Source organism: Malurus melanocephalus, unplaced genomic scaffold (assembly GCF_030028575.1).
Source record: "Malurus melanocephalus ecotype Western Australia unplaced genomic scaffold, MMel_1.1 scaffold_17, whole genome shotgun sequence".
NCBI lineage: Eukaryota > Metazoa > Chordata > Aves > Passeriformes > Maluridae > Malurus > Malurus melanocephalus.
The window spans coordinates 553,508-572,740 of record NW_026623249.1 but is presented as its reverse complement, the minus strand read 5'-3'; the positions used below and the strand labels follow the sequence as shown (position 1 = coordinate 572,740).

The 19,233-nt window shown below is 38.9% G+C and overlaps 1 protein-coding gene across 2 annotated transcripts in view; it reads left to right on the top strand.

The window, feature by feature from the left end:
- Nucleotides 1-19,233, top strand: part of TMCC3 (transmembrane and coiled-coil domain family 3) — a 101,729-nt gene that overhangs the window by 60,438 nt on the left and 22,058 nt on the right. Inside the window, exon 1 of one of the 2 annotated variants that reach the window (XM_057386893.1) lies at nt 48-249. The exons of the other annotated variant lie outside the window; for it this stretch is intronic. Within the exon in view, the coding sequence (XP_057242876.1) occupies nt 172-249 (78 nt within the window). The 5' untranslated portion in view covers nt 48-171. Of the gene's footprint in view, nt 1-47; nt 250-19,233 lie in introns of those variants that run through there. 2 annotated transcript variants of the gene reach the window in all.

The window sequence follows — 19,233 nt, the reverse complement described above, 5'->3', positions numbered from 1 at the left end:
GCTGGGGAGCAGCGGAGCGGCGGCGCTGCGGGCGGGGCCGTGCGGGCGGGGCGTGCCCGGCGCTCCCGCTCGGCGGCGGCCGCGATCCCGCTTGCCCTCCGTCCCGCGGCTCCGGGGCTGGTGCTTGGGCGGCTCTGGGCAGTGAGTAGCAGGACAAGCACAAACGCAAGCATGCCGGGCAGCGACACGGCGCTCGCCGTGGACAGGACGTACTCGGAYCCGGAGCGGCACCGGCGCCGCAAGATGAGGGTAAGACATGGGAGAGCCGGCAGCCCGGGGAGGCGACGGTGCTGGGGCTGCCCGCTGGATTTGGGAGCTCTGAGAGCCAGCCGCCAACCTGCAGCACGGGGTMTCCACGTTTGCTAGGCTGACAATCTAAAGGGAAGGTTTTTTCCTACGTGCTTCTTTCTAAACGCCTTTTGGTATAGGAAAGTGAAATGAAACTGGATATTGACTTAGTGGAAACCAATGTTCAAGGTGTATCTACAATCGAAACTAGAGGGATACGAGTGTAATAGAGAACTACTCACCAGATAACAATGCTGATGATTTAATGCAATGACCGTGTYTYGATCACGTTGTGAATAGTGGAGTTTTGGCTTGTATCTCAAGGTTTGTTGAATAAACTCTGGAGCAGGTGATTGGCAGCAGAGAATTATTATGGTTCCTTCTCTGAAGTTATAAGAGGACTATGGGAGGAATGGAACTTGRCAGAAAAAGTGCCCGTGTGTTCTAGGGACAAAGTAAGAATATAGTATATATCCATTATGTATGGTTTTATAGAATAGTTTTTCTTATACTCTCCTGACAAGTTTATCTTTCTTCAGTGTGATGTATTGCTCATACGATATATGTAAACATAAACATGTATAGGCAAAGTTTGTGATCCTTTCATGTATTTAAGGCTTTTATGGTAAGCGTTATGTTGATGAAAGCACTTGGCTTTCTAGTTTAAAATTCTTACCTAAATGCTCAGCTCAAAGACATGTACAAAAGTGGCCCTTTCTTCCCATGAGCTGCAAGAAAGGAAAAAAGAGGTTGCTCTAGCTAACTTGGGATATCAGCAGAAATGCTTTTTTCTGTGCTGAGATCTTGCATCTAACAACAGATGAGCTTTATGGTTTGAAGTGTATGCATCAACTATTTGTGAGGGAAGATCTTTTCTAGGGTGTGACTGGGGTAAAGGTTTTGGAGTTTGGGGGTTTCATTTTTCTGTACTGCGCATTAGCAGTATTTTCCATCCCTCCAGCCCATCAATTGACAGTGGTGGAAAGGAGATGTTGTGATTCAGACTGCTTCAGAATAACGAATCATTTTAAAAATAGGTAACCCTACGTACTGTAGTGTTACTACTGGAGTCTACAATACTCTTCACGCTATAYAGGCTAGTCATAATGGAGATAAATATGTTATGCATTTCTTTTGKTTTTCTCTGTTGAAAATTGGACTGATTAGTTTTGTCTTCATTAATTTTGCTGTTAGAGTAATGTACTGCTTAGCTAAGTGTGGCCATGGAGAAAAGTTATATATTTTCATAATTTTGGGTGTATTTAAAGGTTAAACTCTACTCTGTGGTCTAGTTGATTTGCTTAAAAGCATAAAGCATCATGTCTAATGCTGTGTTACTTATTGTACTTGTGTATTGAATTTTTTGTTTTAAATCTCATGCTTAAGGCAATTTTATAAAAGCATTGGTCTTCTGTCAGATTCTGGATTTCTTTTAATATGAATTAGTGTCTCCATCCCTTCCTGTGACCATGAGAACTAGAAATACAACTCTGTACAAGTTTAKAATTGTATGTAATTGTGATGCTCCAGGGTTTGGGCTTTACAAGTTGGTCAGATATCACTTGTAAGATAATTCCTTGGGGTGGTAGCAGCATGTTGTATATTCCAGATGATGGTAAGGCTTAGTCCAAACAAATTGGAATTTTTCCTGGGTAAATTGCCTGGATAACTTCAACATTTCTCTCACTGCCTTAACCATTGGGGTAGAAATTCTCATGCACAAGAAGCAGCAAGAACTGGTGGTATTATGCAGAAAAAAACAAGAAAGTAAAATGCTATTTTTTGTTTAGAGACTGATTAAAAATCACCAGAGTAGCTGAAGTTAAAGCTGCCATTTCCAAACATGAAAAAGAACAATGCAGTACATGCACACAAACAATACAGAACTGGGGGGGAGGTTGGTTCTTGAAATCCTGAACAGACTAGAGCAGACTCGGGAGACTTGCTGAGTGAAGAATGCTTTGAAGCTGGATTGTTTGCAGGATAGGACATGTTGTAAGTACCCTTTTAACAAAGTCAAAGCAGAAGCCAGATCTTATAGTCTGTATAACATAGGCTACCGAGTCCAGTTTTCRGATGGATGGGTTTTAAAGGACTTCTCCACCCTATACATTCCTACATCTGTCTTTCAAGCCCAGCTAAGGATGTTTTTTATGAGAAAGGGATACCTTCTCTGTGGACTGGAAAAACAACAGTTCCAAAATTGCTGTTTTATATACTGTAGGAAGGCGTCATTWAATTCAGTTTGTAGAAGTTCTAGAACAATTTACTGTGAATATAGCCTTCTGAGTTTGTAAACAGTAGAGTCTGAGGGGAAATGGATTTAAACATTTTGCTGCAACAAAAGTCTTTTCAGTGTATAGCAAYAGGTCTGTTCAATACCTTCATCTTTGAGGCCATTTGAAGTATGAGATATCCTGGATTCTGCTAATAACTCTCCATATGTCACATTTTGTGTGAAGTTCCCAGTGGCTGAAAGAGAGAAAATACTTTGTTGAAGTACAGTTGAGTCATTCTTAATTTAGGAGAGTCATTGCTGCTGCTGAAGGCCAAATATTTTGAGGCAGAGGCTGTTCTCTCTTCCTTGGATGTTCTCTTCCTTGGATGAATCACAAGAGAGTCCAGCTATGCCATGCATGGCAGTACCTAGTGGGTCATAAAACCACTATTGCTTGAAGTGTAATGGAATTAGTGCCTTACAGTTCTGCTTTTATGTGGTGTGTATAGATTTATAGCCATGTGGTTGCCTTAGTTCTGGAAAATCATCCATCTTCAGCTTTCAGAAGGTTGCCCTTCCATGAGATTTTTCCTGCCTCTCCTTGCCAATAGTATCTGGTCAGTGAGTATAATCTGGATTACTGCAGCTCGCTCTGGTGACGCAGGTGGAATCTGCGGACAATGGAACCATGCAAAATGTTTCCAGTCCTCTCCATTAATGCCAGTTGCTGAGCTTCACTGTGCTTAACACCCACTAGCTGATTCCTACATTACTTCAAATACAAATACAAATATTTGAAAAACATTCAAAATCAGGTACTAAGATATGAAGTAGGACAAGATTTGGGAGCAGGAGTTGCAATTTTAGTTCAGGAACCATGAACTGCTGTTGCTGGAATGTAGCTTTCAGGATTGTTAAAAAAGTGTCATAGTGCTTTCTTAAGGGACTTGTTTTTGCAATAAGTATTGTGGAAGCCTAGGCTGTTCAGATTCTGGCTACAAGGYATTTCTTGATCAGTAAGTCCATGCAGAGGTCTATGCAATTGCAGTAGTTAACACTCCAGATATTCAAACTAGCATGGCTATGCTAACTCGTGCCTCACTGTGTTGACTTCTGCTTCAAGAGCACTGTGTCAGGACTGTATTTCAAGGCTCTATAAGGGTCTATTAAAGCTTATTTTTTTTAATCTGTTTATCAGGACATTGCTTTTCCCTCTTGATCTCTTACCTATTACTGAACAAGAAAATTCTGTSTTTCATCAGGACTATAAATTTATATGTATGGCTTTGTAGGAGAAGAATCCTTTTCCAGTACAACAAAAAAACACATGAATTCCTTTACTGTATCCCATCAGAAGTCCATGCAGAAGTCTTCTTGCTTTTAACAAGTACCAGATGCATTAGACAGAGACGCAGGAAGTCCCAACTGATTCCTTGCACACTGGAGCCTATTCAGAATTTTCTATTTATTAGTGGAAAACATACTTAAAATTGCAAGAATCCTTCTTTTATTTAAAAAGCAAGCACAAAAACCTTACATGGAACAGGTGTGATATGTTTCTAAACAAAGAGAAGGCTAATTTCAGTTGTCTCATTCTTTCAGCCTTAGTGAGATTAGCAGCAGAATTAGTTTTTTTTTTTTAATTATTATTTCATTCTTACATGATCATATATACAAAGGGCTTACATTAAAAAAGAATACAAAAATTCACTTGCTCTCTGCTGAATTCTGCAGAATGTCTCTTCTCATTTCCTATGGCTCTCTTATGATCCCTTTCATTCATCTTGTCTATAAGTGAGGCAGACTTTTTAATAATCCCTACTCATATGCGTGTCTTTCTAAGCCTCTAATCACTTTCATCATCTGCCCTTGAATTCCCTTCATTTCTTAAAATCTTTAGTAGGTTTAGAGGAAATGACATAAAGGAACATAAAAGGATTAAAAACAAATAAATAAAACCCCCAAACAGAATACCCCATCAAAACAAACAAACAAATCAAACAACAAAYACTCACCATTCTAACCAAAACAAAAAACTACTCCACCCATACTGGAGTAGTTAGGAGACGGGGAGATTTAATCTCCCRGTGTTCTTTCAAATACAAAGGTCACTGTAGAAGACATGCTTATTCTGAGCTCTTGTGACCTGTAACCAAATCTCCCAATACCTTGTACTCAAAGACCTTATGCACAATTTCYCCCACAGTTTCCTCAAGTTTGGACATAAGACAAAAATAATTTGATGCAAACCTGTAAAAGAGTAGCCTGCATGGTACAGGGGTATTGGGAACAAGAGAGRCAAGCCATAATTATAATGTGAACCCAAAAAGACTTAATAGTTTGTTAGAACTGAAAAAAGGCCTGTTTTTTTAATTTTAAACAGTAAACATGTTTTGATTATTTTGTCCGTTTAGAACTGTTTAAAAATTTAACTTCTTTTTTTTTTAATTCCCTAATGTCAGAAAGAAATATTAGAAAGTTTCTAAAATCAGGTTTTTGGKTTTTTTTCATTGTATAATTTGAGTTTTGGGATTAAATACACCTAAAAGCTAAAGAGTAGTGTTACATCAAATGAAACAAAAGGGGAAGTKGTTTCTGTTCAAGTTAGTATAGCATTGCTGTACTCCCTTAATCCTGCAAGGTAAAACTATGGTAGACTTGTAAGCTATAAATGTTGTATTCTCATCCACTGCATCTTTTCCCTAACCCAAGAAGAYAAGTTTTAACGAAAAGCAAGAATGGGGGATACATCTTCTTTTTGAAGTTTAAGTTCATTTTAAGTTTGGAAGGTTTACGCTTAGACTTCTCATGATTTTTAGTTTCCACCAGGAAAACTCATGTCTCTGAAGACTATAGAGCCTTCTTTCCTTYGCTGTGTTAAGGATCCATCCTCATTGCAGGGGATGGTATTGCTTACAGACCAGGGAATTCCTTTCGCCTTTTAAATGTTAGGTATATGTGTAAAAAAAATCACTGAGGGAAAATTGCCAGCTTTCTGATTTGCTTTCCTTTTGAAGGACACAGAATTGTTCTTCTGTCAGGTTACCAGCARTGATGCTGGGGAACGTCAAGAGCTCTAGATCCTTGGCTTGCTTATTGTCATCATCTCCATAGGTGAAGCTTTCACTAAGCAACACCTGGTGCAAGGTCTGCATAGAGGCTGAGCCTTCAAGGTTTTGGTGAATTTGGCATCTAATATTGTCCAAGCTGAAAAGATTCCCACTGCACATTCTCTCATTTTAGTTCTTTTGGGAATACTAACAATGTGCAGCTTTCATCTTCACCCCCACAGTGAGTATGGTTTTGRGAAAGACTTGTGTGGGAGATGAATTTCTGTGCAGTGCTGGTGAGTGGTGAAACATTATTCTCCCTTTTCACTTACGTATCCACTTGGAGAAACTTTACAAAAGAGCATTGCACTGTTTACTATTGAAAGTTTTCTCTCCTTCCCTTAGTCTGAAAGAAGGAAAGTTAATATGCAAAACCAAAAATAAACCTGCTGATCTAAAGCCTTGACATATGGGACCTAGTATGTACTGGAATGTCTTGAAGCTGTGCACCTAACCTTACCAAACACTCAGCAAGTGAGAACTCCTTGCATGTAATCTAAGCTTTCATTTAGGGAGAAAGATAAGAGTGGAGGGATGTCTCTACTGGATGAGGTATAAAGAATACCTATAAATTATGAACTGTGGTGCTGTTAGTGTAGAAAGCTGAAATGAGCCTTTTTGTTTCCAAAAAAAAATACAGAAAAGCTTAATATTGAGAGCTGGCTCACTTTATTATTGTTCTGTTTAGGAGTTGCAACTGGATAAGATTCCAGAGGGCAGAAGTTTTGGAAACCATGGCTACTGATAGTTTCTTAGTTACCACTGTGTTGGACACGGTGTATTTCGATGCACCTTTGCTATGAAGTATATAACACCAATTCTTAACAATTCTCAGTTAGCCTTTACTATAGCAGGCATCTTTTCCTTGGCTTTTCCTATGTGTACAGTTTAGGTAGGTAACAGTTGCCTTCCTTTGTAAATATTTGTTTCAGTGGCTCTGGATGAAGAATTTATCTTGGGATGTGAAGAATTGGTACTGTGCTATTGAATGGCAACGAAAATGTGATTCAAGTAGTGCTGAATGAATTGGAAACTTTTGATCAACATCAGGGGCCCATGAAACCTATCTGAAATGAGTTAAAGCAGCCTTAGGAAAAAAATTCTATACATTAAGGGTTCTTTACAGGATGGTAGATGCCACTTGCAGTTCATATTACAATCTCCTTTAGCTTAAATCAGGATGGTATAGATGGGTTTTTAACTTTGCTTTTGATTTGTAAATAAATGCTCTTATAGTGGGTTTGGCTAAAAATGTATGGAAACCTGATTAGTTTCCTGCCAAAGATTGTGATTAAAAGAGCAGCTGCTGTGTGTGCATCTAAGGATTGCAGCAATTAAACAGTCTAATTAGCTATGTCCTGTGGTGTTTTCCTTTTTTCGGTTGAAGTTAATAGAAGTATGGCTTTCAAAAAAGCTATGAGATGATGGGCTTCTCAAGAACTAAATAAGATTTTTTGTTAATTGACTTGCTTCTCCTGTGTTTAAAGCAAGCCATTCCAGTTGAAGATGAAGCATTRTGTTGAAAGTTGGTTTTTTAAAGACAGGGAAGACTGCAGTGCTCTGGAGTTAGTTGATGTATACAAGTGGTGTTGATTTCTAAGGTTAGAAAAAGCATTAAGGAGAGCTAGTGGAAATATAAGTCTTCCATTTTCAAAAAAAAAAAAAACCCAAACCCAAACCTGATACTGCCTACCACCGCCAAAAAAAGCAAGTATCACAGCTTACAGGAAATGTGAGTTGTTAGGGTTTTGGTGTCTGTGGATTATTCTTTTTAAATTTAAGGGAATTTTCTAAGTGGGCTTTAAGTGCTAGTCTACAAGAATTACTATTACAGGAAGCAAAGCCTTGTTAGGGTACATTGATATAGCAAGTATCTCTGGTTTTACAACATTCACTGTCTTTACTCCAAGTTATTCCAGTACATTTAATACAGAAATTACAATTCAGCTAATGCTCAAATGCAAAATAATATAAATATGCAGAAAATGTGCTGCTTTATACCAGCATGTCTGCACAGGTGAGTGCTGTGCAAAGATCAAACTGACAGACCAATTACAACTGGCTCGTTACATTTTCCTGATTCAGGGCAGTACAGCTTAATGGCATATGGTACTGAAAGTGTGCTAAGGACTCGCTAGGATTCACTGCTTTACTGTCACTTCCTAGGAAATTCATTTATGTGAAACAGGAGCTGGCTGTGCAACTCCAGCGGCCATTGACTGTGTTTTGGGTTATTGTAGACAAGAAGCTTTGCTTGAATGTTGCAAGGAAAGGTGGAAGCTTTGGAACCTAGTAGGATCAAAGGCGGTCCTAGTCTGAAAGAGACAGTGTCAGGAAAATTAAATTAACAGATCTTGTTAGTAAGAGTTGCCTAGGTCAGGTGTGAGGACCGTTCTTAGTCAAGAAAAACCAGAGATGGCTTGACCATTCACTCATTCACAGCTGCTCCTCCATTCTGCAGCACTGCAGGGTCCCACCTTCACCCTGACAGCTTTTCTGAAGCTACTCAGAGCTGTCTTAGACCAAGTGCATTAGAAGCATCTAGCCTGGGGTACCTTCACCTCATTGAGGCCCTACTGTGCTTACAGACRCTGCACCCTGCCCAGCACCAAGCTCCCTCACACCCTGTACCAGAGCTGAAGGCCAGGGGAAGCATGTGGGTGTGACTGGGCAGCTCTCGGCAGCTTTTGGGCATGTTCAGGGTAATAGCAAGGAATGGAGAAGAGATTTCCATTTCCTCATGGGAAACATGAGGAGGGGAATAGAGGGTGGACTTCATGTGCTCAGCCTAAAATGGAGTCACTGCCCAGAATAGAGSCCCCTCCCAAGGCCAGATGTAATTTTCTTTGCTGCCATCTTACTCCCCACAGATGACTTGAAAATAAAATATTTCAATATTTGGTATTACTCCAGCTGCTAATAAGTGTGTATAATATGTGATTGTGTGGCTCTTACTATGTCAGGAATCTTAGTTTTACTAGAGGTTTTGTCAGGAATAACATAATCCTGTGTCATGGTTGTCCATTATATTTTTTGTCAGAACAGCAAAATATCTCTTCACTGTATCAGGTTTCCAATTTCTTTCTTCTTCCACCCCTGCCATGTTCAGGGAAAGAGGCTATCTTTGTTTATTCCCTTCTCCTGTCATACCTTAAGGGAGAAATCTGGCTACATCTTGTCACCTTCATCCAGTCCTTTTTTGAGCCAAATTACAAAGTTTCACCCTGATGAACCAAAGAAGAATTACAGCCTTCTCCTAGAACTAGTTAAGTTAGTGGTCAGTTTTAAAGCCAGATAGTTAATGTCAGCAGACTGATACAAGCTGCCAAAATTCTGCTCTGTTAAAATGTGTCCAGGAGGTTTACAGTGAGTTGCAATACTCTTATGTTGTTGTCCTGATCAGTTTTTCGTGCAGGTCTCTTTCCTCATGTGTGAATTGATGCAATGGGTGACGGAGGCCTTTCTGATACATGGCATCATCACAAGCAGGTATTGCTGCTTCTGCTGAGAGCTGTGATCTTTGCAAGKGTTATGCTCCTACCATCATCTGCAAGTAGTTTGGATTTAGTAGGCTTTTGTAACAGAGGCACRGGAAGGCTGGGGATGAGAGAAAGAGCAAAAGCATTTATAAACAACAGCTGAAGAAGATTTAAGGAAAGGGTAATAGTGAAGACGATGAAAAGTTTTGACAATCAGTGAGACCTTCTCCTTTGGTTGCCAGTAGTTGTATGAAGAAATTCTGAGACTGTCCTTGTTGGSTCTTGCACATTTTCTTCCCATAAACTGTATGAATGTGATTATGAGTAATTTGTCTTGGGAAGCACCAAGAAGCATTACTGTCTGTAAGAGCTAGATGCTTATTGTTGYTAGTAAAAGGAAGTGGGCCATTGTCAGGTTATTTCTTTGTGTCTAYGGTGTTAACTCCTATGGTATCCTCTCTCTAGTGCAAAAGAAGGTGCAAATCTTCTGTGGCTGATATTTAAAACCTGGTTTCCATGCATTTGTATCTGAGGGACATCACTGTGTCTTGCAGCATAAATGTAGTGTAGGAAAAAAGAGTACCCATAGTTTTTATGAGCGTATCTTTTCGGCCTCCAAGGAACACTCTATCTCATTTTTTCACCAAGTAATTGGAAGATCCTGAGTAGTAGGTGAGTTCCGGAARATTAGAGAGGACCTATGACCCAACAAAACTCGATGTGAAAGTGATAGAATGACAGAGATCTTTAGCATTCATAAAACTTGGTGTCAAGTTTTGGTTTGTATTTGTGGCTGCAAGTAGCTACATTTTGGGTGGGGGTTGGCAGAGTTGGGAATCTGGGCTTTGAGTGCAGTAGCTTACAAACTGTTCTTTCAGAAGACGTTTTGACATGTTGCCACTTTTCATGCATAGTCTAGGTGAGATTTCTTGGTTTTTAGTGACTGTGTATATTACACTATAGCCTATGTGCAAATTGCTCTTTAATTTTGAAGAATTTCTCTTGCAATGAAGATGCACCCAATTGTAGTGTTCTTGAGCACCTGAAATAGTTGTGAAATAATTCAGACCTTGTTTGAGTTATTGTTGTTTGGACTTGAGATAGTCAGTTAGAAWAATCTTTCTGTGCTCTGTGCCATTATGCAGCCATTATGCACTTAATGCCAGAGTTCAGTGATTTCCTTGAAGAGAATCTATGTTTTGAAATGAAGTCTAGGGCAGTGGTGACAACAATAGCTTAAGGTTCTGGTGAGATGGGTTCAGGCTACTGCGATAGCTCTCAGCCCTTGTATAGTCGTGGGAGTCATTTAACCTCTCTGAAGAGAATGTAGTTTCTCCCAGTATGCATAGGGGAGAGGATAAATACCAGGAAGGATACATATTGCAGAATCATTAGCCATCCAAGTGGACACTTCAAGGAAGAAACACCTCTTATTATTTTTTTTTTTGGCTTCTAAAAATATAGAGTGGATGCATATTCCTACTTTCTATATCAGGCAGTTTTTAAGACTATCTGCCATAGGTGCTTCTTCCCCCAAATTGTGTAAGTCTTGAGTAACTGCTGGAAATTGGGCATTTTCTCTTGAGGCAGTTGTGCACCCTTTGTATTCGAGAGTGGGAAAGCACTTACAATGATCTGTGTAATCTCTCTTGACTTTGAAGAAGCTCCTACTACCTCMCCTAAGGGTGCGTACCTGAGGCCAGGCAAGACTAAATCGAGTCTAAACAGCTGTGGCAGTGAATTTTGCAAACATTGCGTAAAAGATGCAAGTTTCACTATTTTTATGCATTATAGTGCTAGATGTGTGTACTGAATATCTAGACATCTGTGCCAAATTACTTTTGAGTGGGACTTAAAGTTCTTTCTGTTAGGCAGAAAAACAAAAGAATTTTCTGGCTATCGCTCTTACATAGCTCATTCTTAATACTACTGATCCTTCATTTCACTTACGCATAATTGTTATAGGAAAACTTTTAAAAAAACAGCAGTCTGTCTTTTTGCCAGCTTTGCCATTATGCATAAAAATCATTGGTCTCTGGTTCAGAAATTTGGCAGTACAGGATGTTACCTTTCCTTTCCCATTGCTTTTTTACATATAAAGGAAAAAAGGTGAAAAAATACCATTATGTGCCATGGAAAGAAGGAGAAGGATCTTCAATTTACCTTATTTTTATGTCAAAGGTGTCTGATTTTAGGAAAAGAAAGTCCTACATTATTTTGCAGACTCCCTGATAAGATAGCTTTAAATTGTCTCTGTTGTGGTTTAACTCTAGGCAGGTACCAAGCCCCAGGCAACCGCTTGCTTGTTTCCCCAGCAGTGGGACTGGAGAGAGAATTGGAAGGGTAAAAGCTGGAAAACTCATAGGTTGAGATATGGACCATTTAATGGGGAAAGCAAAAGCTGCACAGGCRAGCAAGAAAAACGGGGAATTAATTCACTGTATCCCATTGACAGGCAGGTATTCAGCCATCTCCAGGAGASCAGAGCCCTACCAGTTACTTGGGAAGACAAATGCCATCACTCTGAATGTATCCCCTCTTCGTCCTTCCCCCCCCACTTTATATAGTGATTATGATACTCTGTGGTATGAAATATCCATGTGGTCAGCTGGGGACAGCTGTCCTTGCTTGTCTCCTTCCACCTTCTCGTGCAACCCCAGCCTCCTTGCCAGTACAAAAAGCAGAAAAGGCCTTGGCTCTGTGTAAGCCCTGCTTAGCAATAACAAAAACATCRCTATATTATCAACTCTGTGTTCAGCACAAATCCAAAACACAGCCCCAGAATAGCCACTGTCAAGAAAATTAACTCCTCCCCAGCCAAAACCAGAGCAATCACATAAATTCGTTTTATTTATATCCCTTGCACATTGCAATAAGCCTTAATTTCTATTTTTAAGAGGGAAATTTTCTCTCTGCTTTCATCCAGTATAATTTGTTAATTTTAGGAGTGTGAACTTCTCATGGTTTAGTGAGACAAAATTTTAATAGCTGTGTCAGAATTTTCATTTAAAATTGATCACTGTTTCTRTGTAGTGTCAAATATGTTGCTTATGATGTGGCTGTTTTGATGGACCAATAAATACATATTTAGTGAAGGCAGGGTTAGTGAATTGGAAATGGAAATAAATTCTCCTTCCAGTATGCTTTTGGTCAGTCTCATGTCTTAATATACTGAACCATCAGTGTGTATCAGTGTGAATGAGTGTTTTTTAAGGCTGCAAAGTTGTAATCAGCTTAGAAATATTTTACTTGAACTGAGCATCTGAAATTCCAATCTAAGGAGTAGTGAACTCTCCATATATTTTACTAGCCAACACATGAAGCAATGTCTTTAATTCCTGTAGTAATGCTAAATTTCGGGAATCTTTGATTTTAGAATGTAGTGCCTTGTACCATTTACTGTTGTTGTTAATATACTATCAAGATTCAGTTCTGAGACTTCTGTGATAAACTTGCATTGTTCTCTAAATTATTTTCTTCATGGAGCAGACAGGTCTATCTGTTGTTATTATATTTGCAACAGCAATAAGGTTTAGCAGACTGTCATCTTAAAAAAGGTACAAAGTGTCATCCATTCAAGAGCTCATTTCCAAGCACAAAACCCCCTTGGCATTATCACAACACATGTGCTTGTTTTTTTGAATGTTGAATGCTTCCAGTTATTCCTTAGGCTAACACTATGCTAAGCTTTCTTCTGTCAGCCTTCAACCATCATATGCAATTCAATTTATGAGACTTCTGGCTAAAATCATGGTGTTACATGCAAGAGTAGAATCAATTTAGCCACTGAAATACCAATGTATTGAATAAAAATAATTAATCCATGTATTACTATTGTAATACACACTGACCATTAAATCCCAAGAGGGTATGTCCTGAGCCAATTACAATATGATAGCTCACAAATGAACAATTATTAATAGCGACTTCCTAATCTTCATAGCCCTTACTTCTGTTCTGCAAATTTTGTCCTTTCATGATGATGTTGACAAATTACAATATCTGTGCAAGTTTCCCCAGAGATGGAAAACTGCAGGGACTAGTATGAAATGTAGTTCCCAAAGAAGAAGTAATAGCATTCCATGTATTTCATATTGTGTATTTTGCAATATTTTTTCCCACAAACAAAACATTRGCAGAAGAGATCAATCACTTTTTCTGAGATGAATACAGTATTCATCCTTCAGTTCTGTTTGTGCTCATTTTTGTAAAAGGAAAAGAAAGATTGCGTACAAATAAAATATGGAAAGGGTATAAATATTTTATATGTTTGTAATGTATGTCACCTATATGCCAATAACAAGGAGGAACCGTTGGGTGTAGAAGAGAAAGATCTAACTGCAGGTAAAGAGAGTAAATCAAGATAAAAATTTTGTTCATGGTAATTTTCAAATTACTTTCCAAACCTGAGGAACAGCAAAAATACATTACTCCTTTGGAAAGGAAGCCTGTTAAGTTGATGAAYGTAACTTCAATATTAGGAGCGAGGAATTTCCTTTAAGTCCTTTGTTTCTCTCCTGGAAATTATTTTACATGTTTCCTGAGGCTTTTGCATCATTCAGATTTGTTTAAGTGAATTATATTCTGCCTGATAAATATGAGAGGAGAGTAGAGGTTTCAAAGGTAGTGAGTCCAGATATGTTACAAAAATTATTTTCATGCGTCCTCACCTATCCATTCTTGGAGGGAGCGAAAGTCAGAGACAATTTTCCTGTTATCCCCTGGCTGGCATATTGGTCCATCAGCGGGCAGATAGATTGGGATTTTCTGGAGAATATGCTTTCTTGCCCACATGTTGGTCCAGAAAGGTTTTGCAAGGGACCCTATTAAAGATGAAGCCATTATATAAAGGACAATTAGAAATACTGGAGCAAGCAGAAAATTCTGTAGCCTTTTGGGAACATAAAAGAATCTGAGGGAACTGAGGATAGGTGAGGAGATCTGGAAAGGTGCTGCTGCTGTTGTTGCATTTGGAGGTCTAAGGTCCATATATTACCACATTTCATTGTTTTTGCTGAACTAACTCTTCTGCTGGATTTTGAGGGATTATATAGAAGACTGACCCTGCCTCTTCTTCTCTAGCAATTCTCTAGTAGCATTTGTCCAAGAGAATGCTGCAATTTTTCTATTCTGCTGTTCAAGATGAGCTAAGGCTCAAATCWCTAAGTGGTGCCTATTCAGCCACTCGTCAGGTGTAATATGTGCCCTCTGATACCAGAATCTTAGACTTTTTGGTTTGGAAGGGACCTTGACGATCACCTACTTCCAACCCTCCTGCCATGGGCAGGGAAGCTTTCACTAGCCCAGATTGCTCAAAGTCCTGTGCAGCCTGGCCTTGAAGTTCCTGATAGTGTCTAGGTCTGTGCCACAAAAGGCAGCTTTATACTCTTAATTTGAATGAAGCTTCTGTATATTATCAGGGTAGTGATGAATTGGCAAAGTATGTTAATAATGAAAAGTCGATTAATGATCTTCCCAAAGTGCATAGGCAAAGGTGTTCTAGCATCTTCAGTGTGATGTGATGATGTGCCTCTTTYCTTTTCATGTCATTGCTCTCTTCATTGAGAACAAGAACTGTAGGAAGTGTTTGTGTGGATACACTCAGACTGCATCTTTGAAATTTTAGAAAGGGACTTAGTTCCTTTCCTTACTCGACCATTTCTATGGTTGCATTTGGTATTTGAAATGAAAATTGTAGTCTTTAGTTTTAAACAATTGTTGTTCTTGATTTTTTTCCATCCATGTTTCATGAGTTAATTTAAGATTCACAGAAGACTAGTMTTAACTAAATTTGGGCATATGTTTCATGTGGTGGGGGATAAATGGAAAATTCTTGTCAATCTATATTTTTAAAATATATTCTCTCTCCAAGAATACATCGTATTCATTGCTGTCTAGTGATTTGTTTGATTTGGGCTTTTTTTTTCTGCCAGCAGATACACTGCATTCTGTTTGACAGTGTTTCAATGTCTTCAGGTACATAGTATAGCATGATCCTGATAATTTTTTTTGAGAATCTGGATTCATCCATGCCTGCAAACACAAATGATGGTCAAATATTTGAAATGCCTTTCTGCACTGCTTAGCTACCACAATGTGGAAAAATGGTCTTGACCAAAGTAACTCTGGTTGCTACTTCTGAAACTCTTGATCTAGATGTCTTGACAAAGCTCTGGGGTTTTCAGTATGYTTCATTCTTGTGCATGACATTAATATTTCACTTTCGTGAGCACTGAAGCAAGAAAATCAGGACCTTCATAAAAATTTTAGAATTTTGCTTATTTTTGGAATGGATTGTTGTGTAGCATTGTATCAAGTGTTTTAACAGCTTGCCTACACTTCATGCACTTTCAATAAAAAAAAAAAACAAAACTTAATACATGTTGGAATTTGCTGCATACGGCAGGCTGGATATTGCAAGTAATTTTTTAGCTCTAGTTCAATTTTTGCTTGCTAAATTTTAGACATCCATGTTAAGATTCATAGCTGGAAGAACTGAAGCTTCAGTTGAACCAAGAAATCTTCCTATTTTTTGAGAATTTTCCTATTAATTTTACTGATGTGTGCCATATAGAGCAGGACTTTTCAATAGATGTATGAGAAGATGTAACCTGTTTTGTGCAGTTACTTGCTGTCCTCTGTCCAGTTGATGAGAATCTCCTTCATGAGTATATTTAATATAAAAAATCAGTAGAGTTGTAAAAGAATGTGAAGCATTCAACCAGAATAGTTAAAATTGCTGTAACCAACAACTYAAGGTTCTTAAATGTGTAAATACACACAGGGGATCTCAGCAGTTACAGGCTCTCCGGGCTTGATTTCAAGCTAGAGTGCCATCACCTCTCTTCAGTGTTGAATTATTCAGTATATAAGCCAGTTCCAGTCTACCACGATTTTAGAGGTAATTAGATGGCTTGATTCTCTTATGTGTTTGCTGAAGATTAAAAACAATGTATGGAAAGCAGGTTGTGCCTGCAGTCCCTTTAAATGCTCTGGCCTTGCATGCAGGTCCATTTTCCAGGTTATTGTTGTCAGTATTAAGYAGTTATGACTGGTTATTTTATAAGCTCCATTCCTCCCAGCCCATCCCCAGATCACAGCTGAGGGAGGAACATTGCAGCACAGTTGCTCTTTTAATTGGAGAGATGTGTGGCTTGGACGCTGCTGATTAATAATGTACTGAAAAATGTTCCAAAATATTTTTTTTACAGGAATAGGATAAAAACTAGACTTAACATGTATCGTGGAAGAACTGCAGCATGAGTAAACTGCTRCTGAACAAAAGAAAAGGAGTCTGTTGGAGACCTTGAATATTTCTTACCTTCTTGTGTAGCTGAGCTCCATGGGAATCTTGGAGCCATGATTCTGAGGTGTGGAAACTGAGGCCTCTGTGCCTCCTGAGGCAGTTTGAAGAATACAAGCAAACCCAAGAATACAATCAAAATGCTAGTGTGCCCTCCTTCATTTCTATAAAACCTGTTTATGATGTGAGGACATTGCTTTCCCCTTCCTGGGGCATGTCCTCGTTGTCTWACTATCTTTTGTAATCTTTCCACAGTCTTGGGGACCCTAACTCTTCAGGAGAGGCAGAGGAATGTCATTGTCTTAGATGTCAGTTTGGTGTTTGTGATGTCTGTCTTGAAGCTGTGAGTTTGAGCATGTCTTGGGGTGAAGAAAGCCTAGAATCCAACTGCTAGCTTCTTGATGGACAATCTTGGCTGATAAGTAAACTTAYTTCCCCATGCCTTTTGCTTGAAGGCACTTATGACTAAACGTAATTCATCTGTGATTAAGTATTTCTTACCYACTGATTTCTGCAATGAAGTCATGGTACATTTTGCATCTGAATTGATTCACCTGGCAAGAGATTGTGATACCAGTGCCCTTGTTAGTAGACTATTAGGGAGTCACTGCAAAGGAATCCCTAGAGAAAGGGAATGAATTCTTCAGGCAACACATTTTAAAGCATGTGAAATGAAGGAAAAAGAAATCAGGAAATGGCTAAGTACATCTCACTTGGCAAAGCAACATTTGTTTTAGTCTTCAGACTACCTGCATCAGTTCTCTTACAGGTTATTTACAATCGTGGCTCTGTTTCAATCAGCTAAAAATGCTTTTGAAGTATTACTTACCATCCTTCCAATCTTTGTTATTTGAGTGTCACATAAGAGAGACAAAAAAAATATGGGTAATTCTTTTCATTATATACGTATCACAGTTCATTCATTTATTCTATTAATTTCTATAAACTTACAAAAAAAAAAAGTTTGGCTTAAAAAAATGGGAAGTATATTTTATAGTATATTTGCTGTAATGTCCCTATCCTGTAGTATCTATAGCATGGTGCAATGGTAAGTTAAAGCAGATGTTTTTGCTTGACAGACAAGTGGCAGCCTTGATAGCCTCAAAAGTAGATTGTATCTGATAATAACTTAACACTTAGGTTTTCAGTACTGTTTTGTGTTTGTTTGGATTTTGTTTGTTTTGGTTTTATACATAATCCCTTTCATACCTTTTTGTGCTTCTGAGAAGTAAAAGCACATACACAAGAGCTTAGAGAGGAAAGTTTCTTCCAGGCTTGCGAGAATTGCTGAGTGTCAGAACTTGTTGCATGGCTTTTGGAGGTGCTTGTTCTGTTTTTGAATTGGCTCACATTTCTGCAGCTGCGTCGCATTGCTGCAGTTAACTTGCTGTTAGACTCCTAAAATTAGAGCTGTTGTTACTTTCCTTGTAAAGTCATAACCTAAAGAGTATCTTTATGTTTGATAAGGCATCTTTTGAGAGACTAAGAATTACCAACTACAAAGATTGTGCTTGGACTGGGAAATTATTTTCTTCAAATTTCCCAATGTGAATGGATGGTGATATGATTTACAGGAAGTTGTACCACTAGTGAGAAATGACATGGTTCTGTTACAAAGTTAGATCCTAGCTTCAAAACCCCTTGTCCCTGAGATGAGGAAAATCTAAATTGAGTCAAGAAATTTTGGGGAGTAGGTAAATCCTACAGAAGTTCTAAGTGAGGGGAAGGTACTCACCTTTTACAAGGTATGTTAATAGAAAAGTGGGAGGGAAGCAGTGACAGAGAAGAAACTGAGAACTGAAGAGTTCACAAAAGAGTATAGAGAGATAGAGAAAGGGGGGAAAGGGACAAGAGGAGCAGTCTGAGTTCATGTGAGGCAAAAACTCACATGAGCTTCTGCTCACATGAATAAAATGCAAAAGCTTTTGTGTAGCTAATAAGCTGTGATTTGAAGCAAACTCCCTGTATGTGGCATCCTCCCATCCTTCAAGAAGGAGCAGAGCAGGCCCTGCAGTGTCCTCCCTGATCTTAACACTGAGAAAAATTCCAGGCCTTCGTGCTTCACCCAAAATAGTGACTGGTTCAACTTTCACCTATCAAAGTGGCTAGCATCATCACTCATGGATGTCAGCCATGTCAGGGATAAGATACAGTGAAGACATGAGACCCTAGGTTATGATTTTTAGGTAGCAGAATCCTTATGTGCAAGGTGTTAGATTCCTGTGGTATCAGACAGAGGATGAAATTTCACCTGAAGTGGCTGCAGGAGCTATGTAACATCTAAATGTAAGCACAGATCAAATGTCTGTGGTTGTCAAAGACACACTTTGTTTACTTTTGGCCTAACGTGAGTCCTTGGATGTTTCAACAATGAAAGCAGATGTGGTACTTGCTCTTCTGTGGACAGGTGATCACAAACTCTTCGTCTTACTAATTTATGCTGAAGTTTACTTTCTCCCCATCCCCAAAACATGTTCAGGAGGCAACACTGATCAAAAAGGAAATAAGTAAATCATGTTTTAACACTTAGAACTCATAATCAGTTTGAAGTAACAATGTGATGATTAGTTTTGTTTTCATCTCTAGTTCGTGTTGCCCATCAGTGTGTCTACGTGCTTTGGGAGTGGGGAGAGAGTCAAATTCATGTGGAACAGATCATGKCATGACATGGCATGACTATCTCAATGCAGGCTTTGAGATACAGTTTGTCACTGAAGCTTCTCTTGCATCTAGTAGAGTTTTTCTAGAGATTTGCCTTTCTGCAGATCTGAATTACAGCTCAGATCATTGTGGCAGGTTGTGCCAGCAACAGGTATCTAGAACTACAGTTATAAC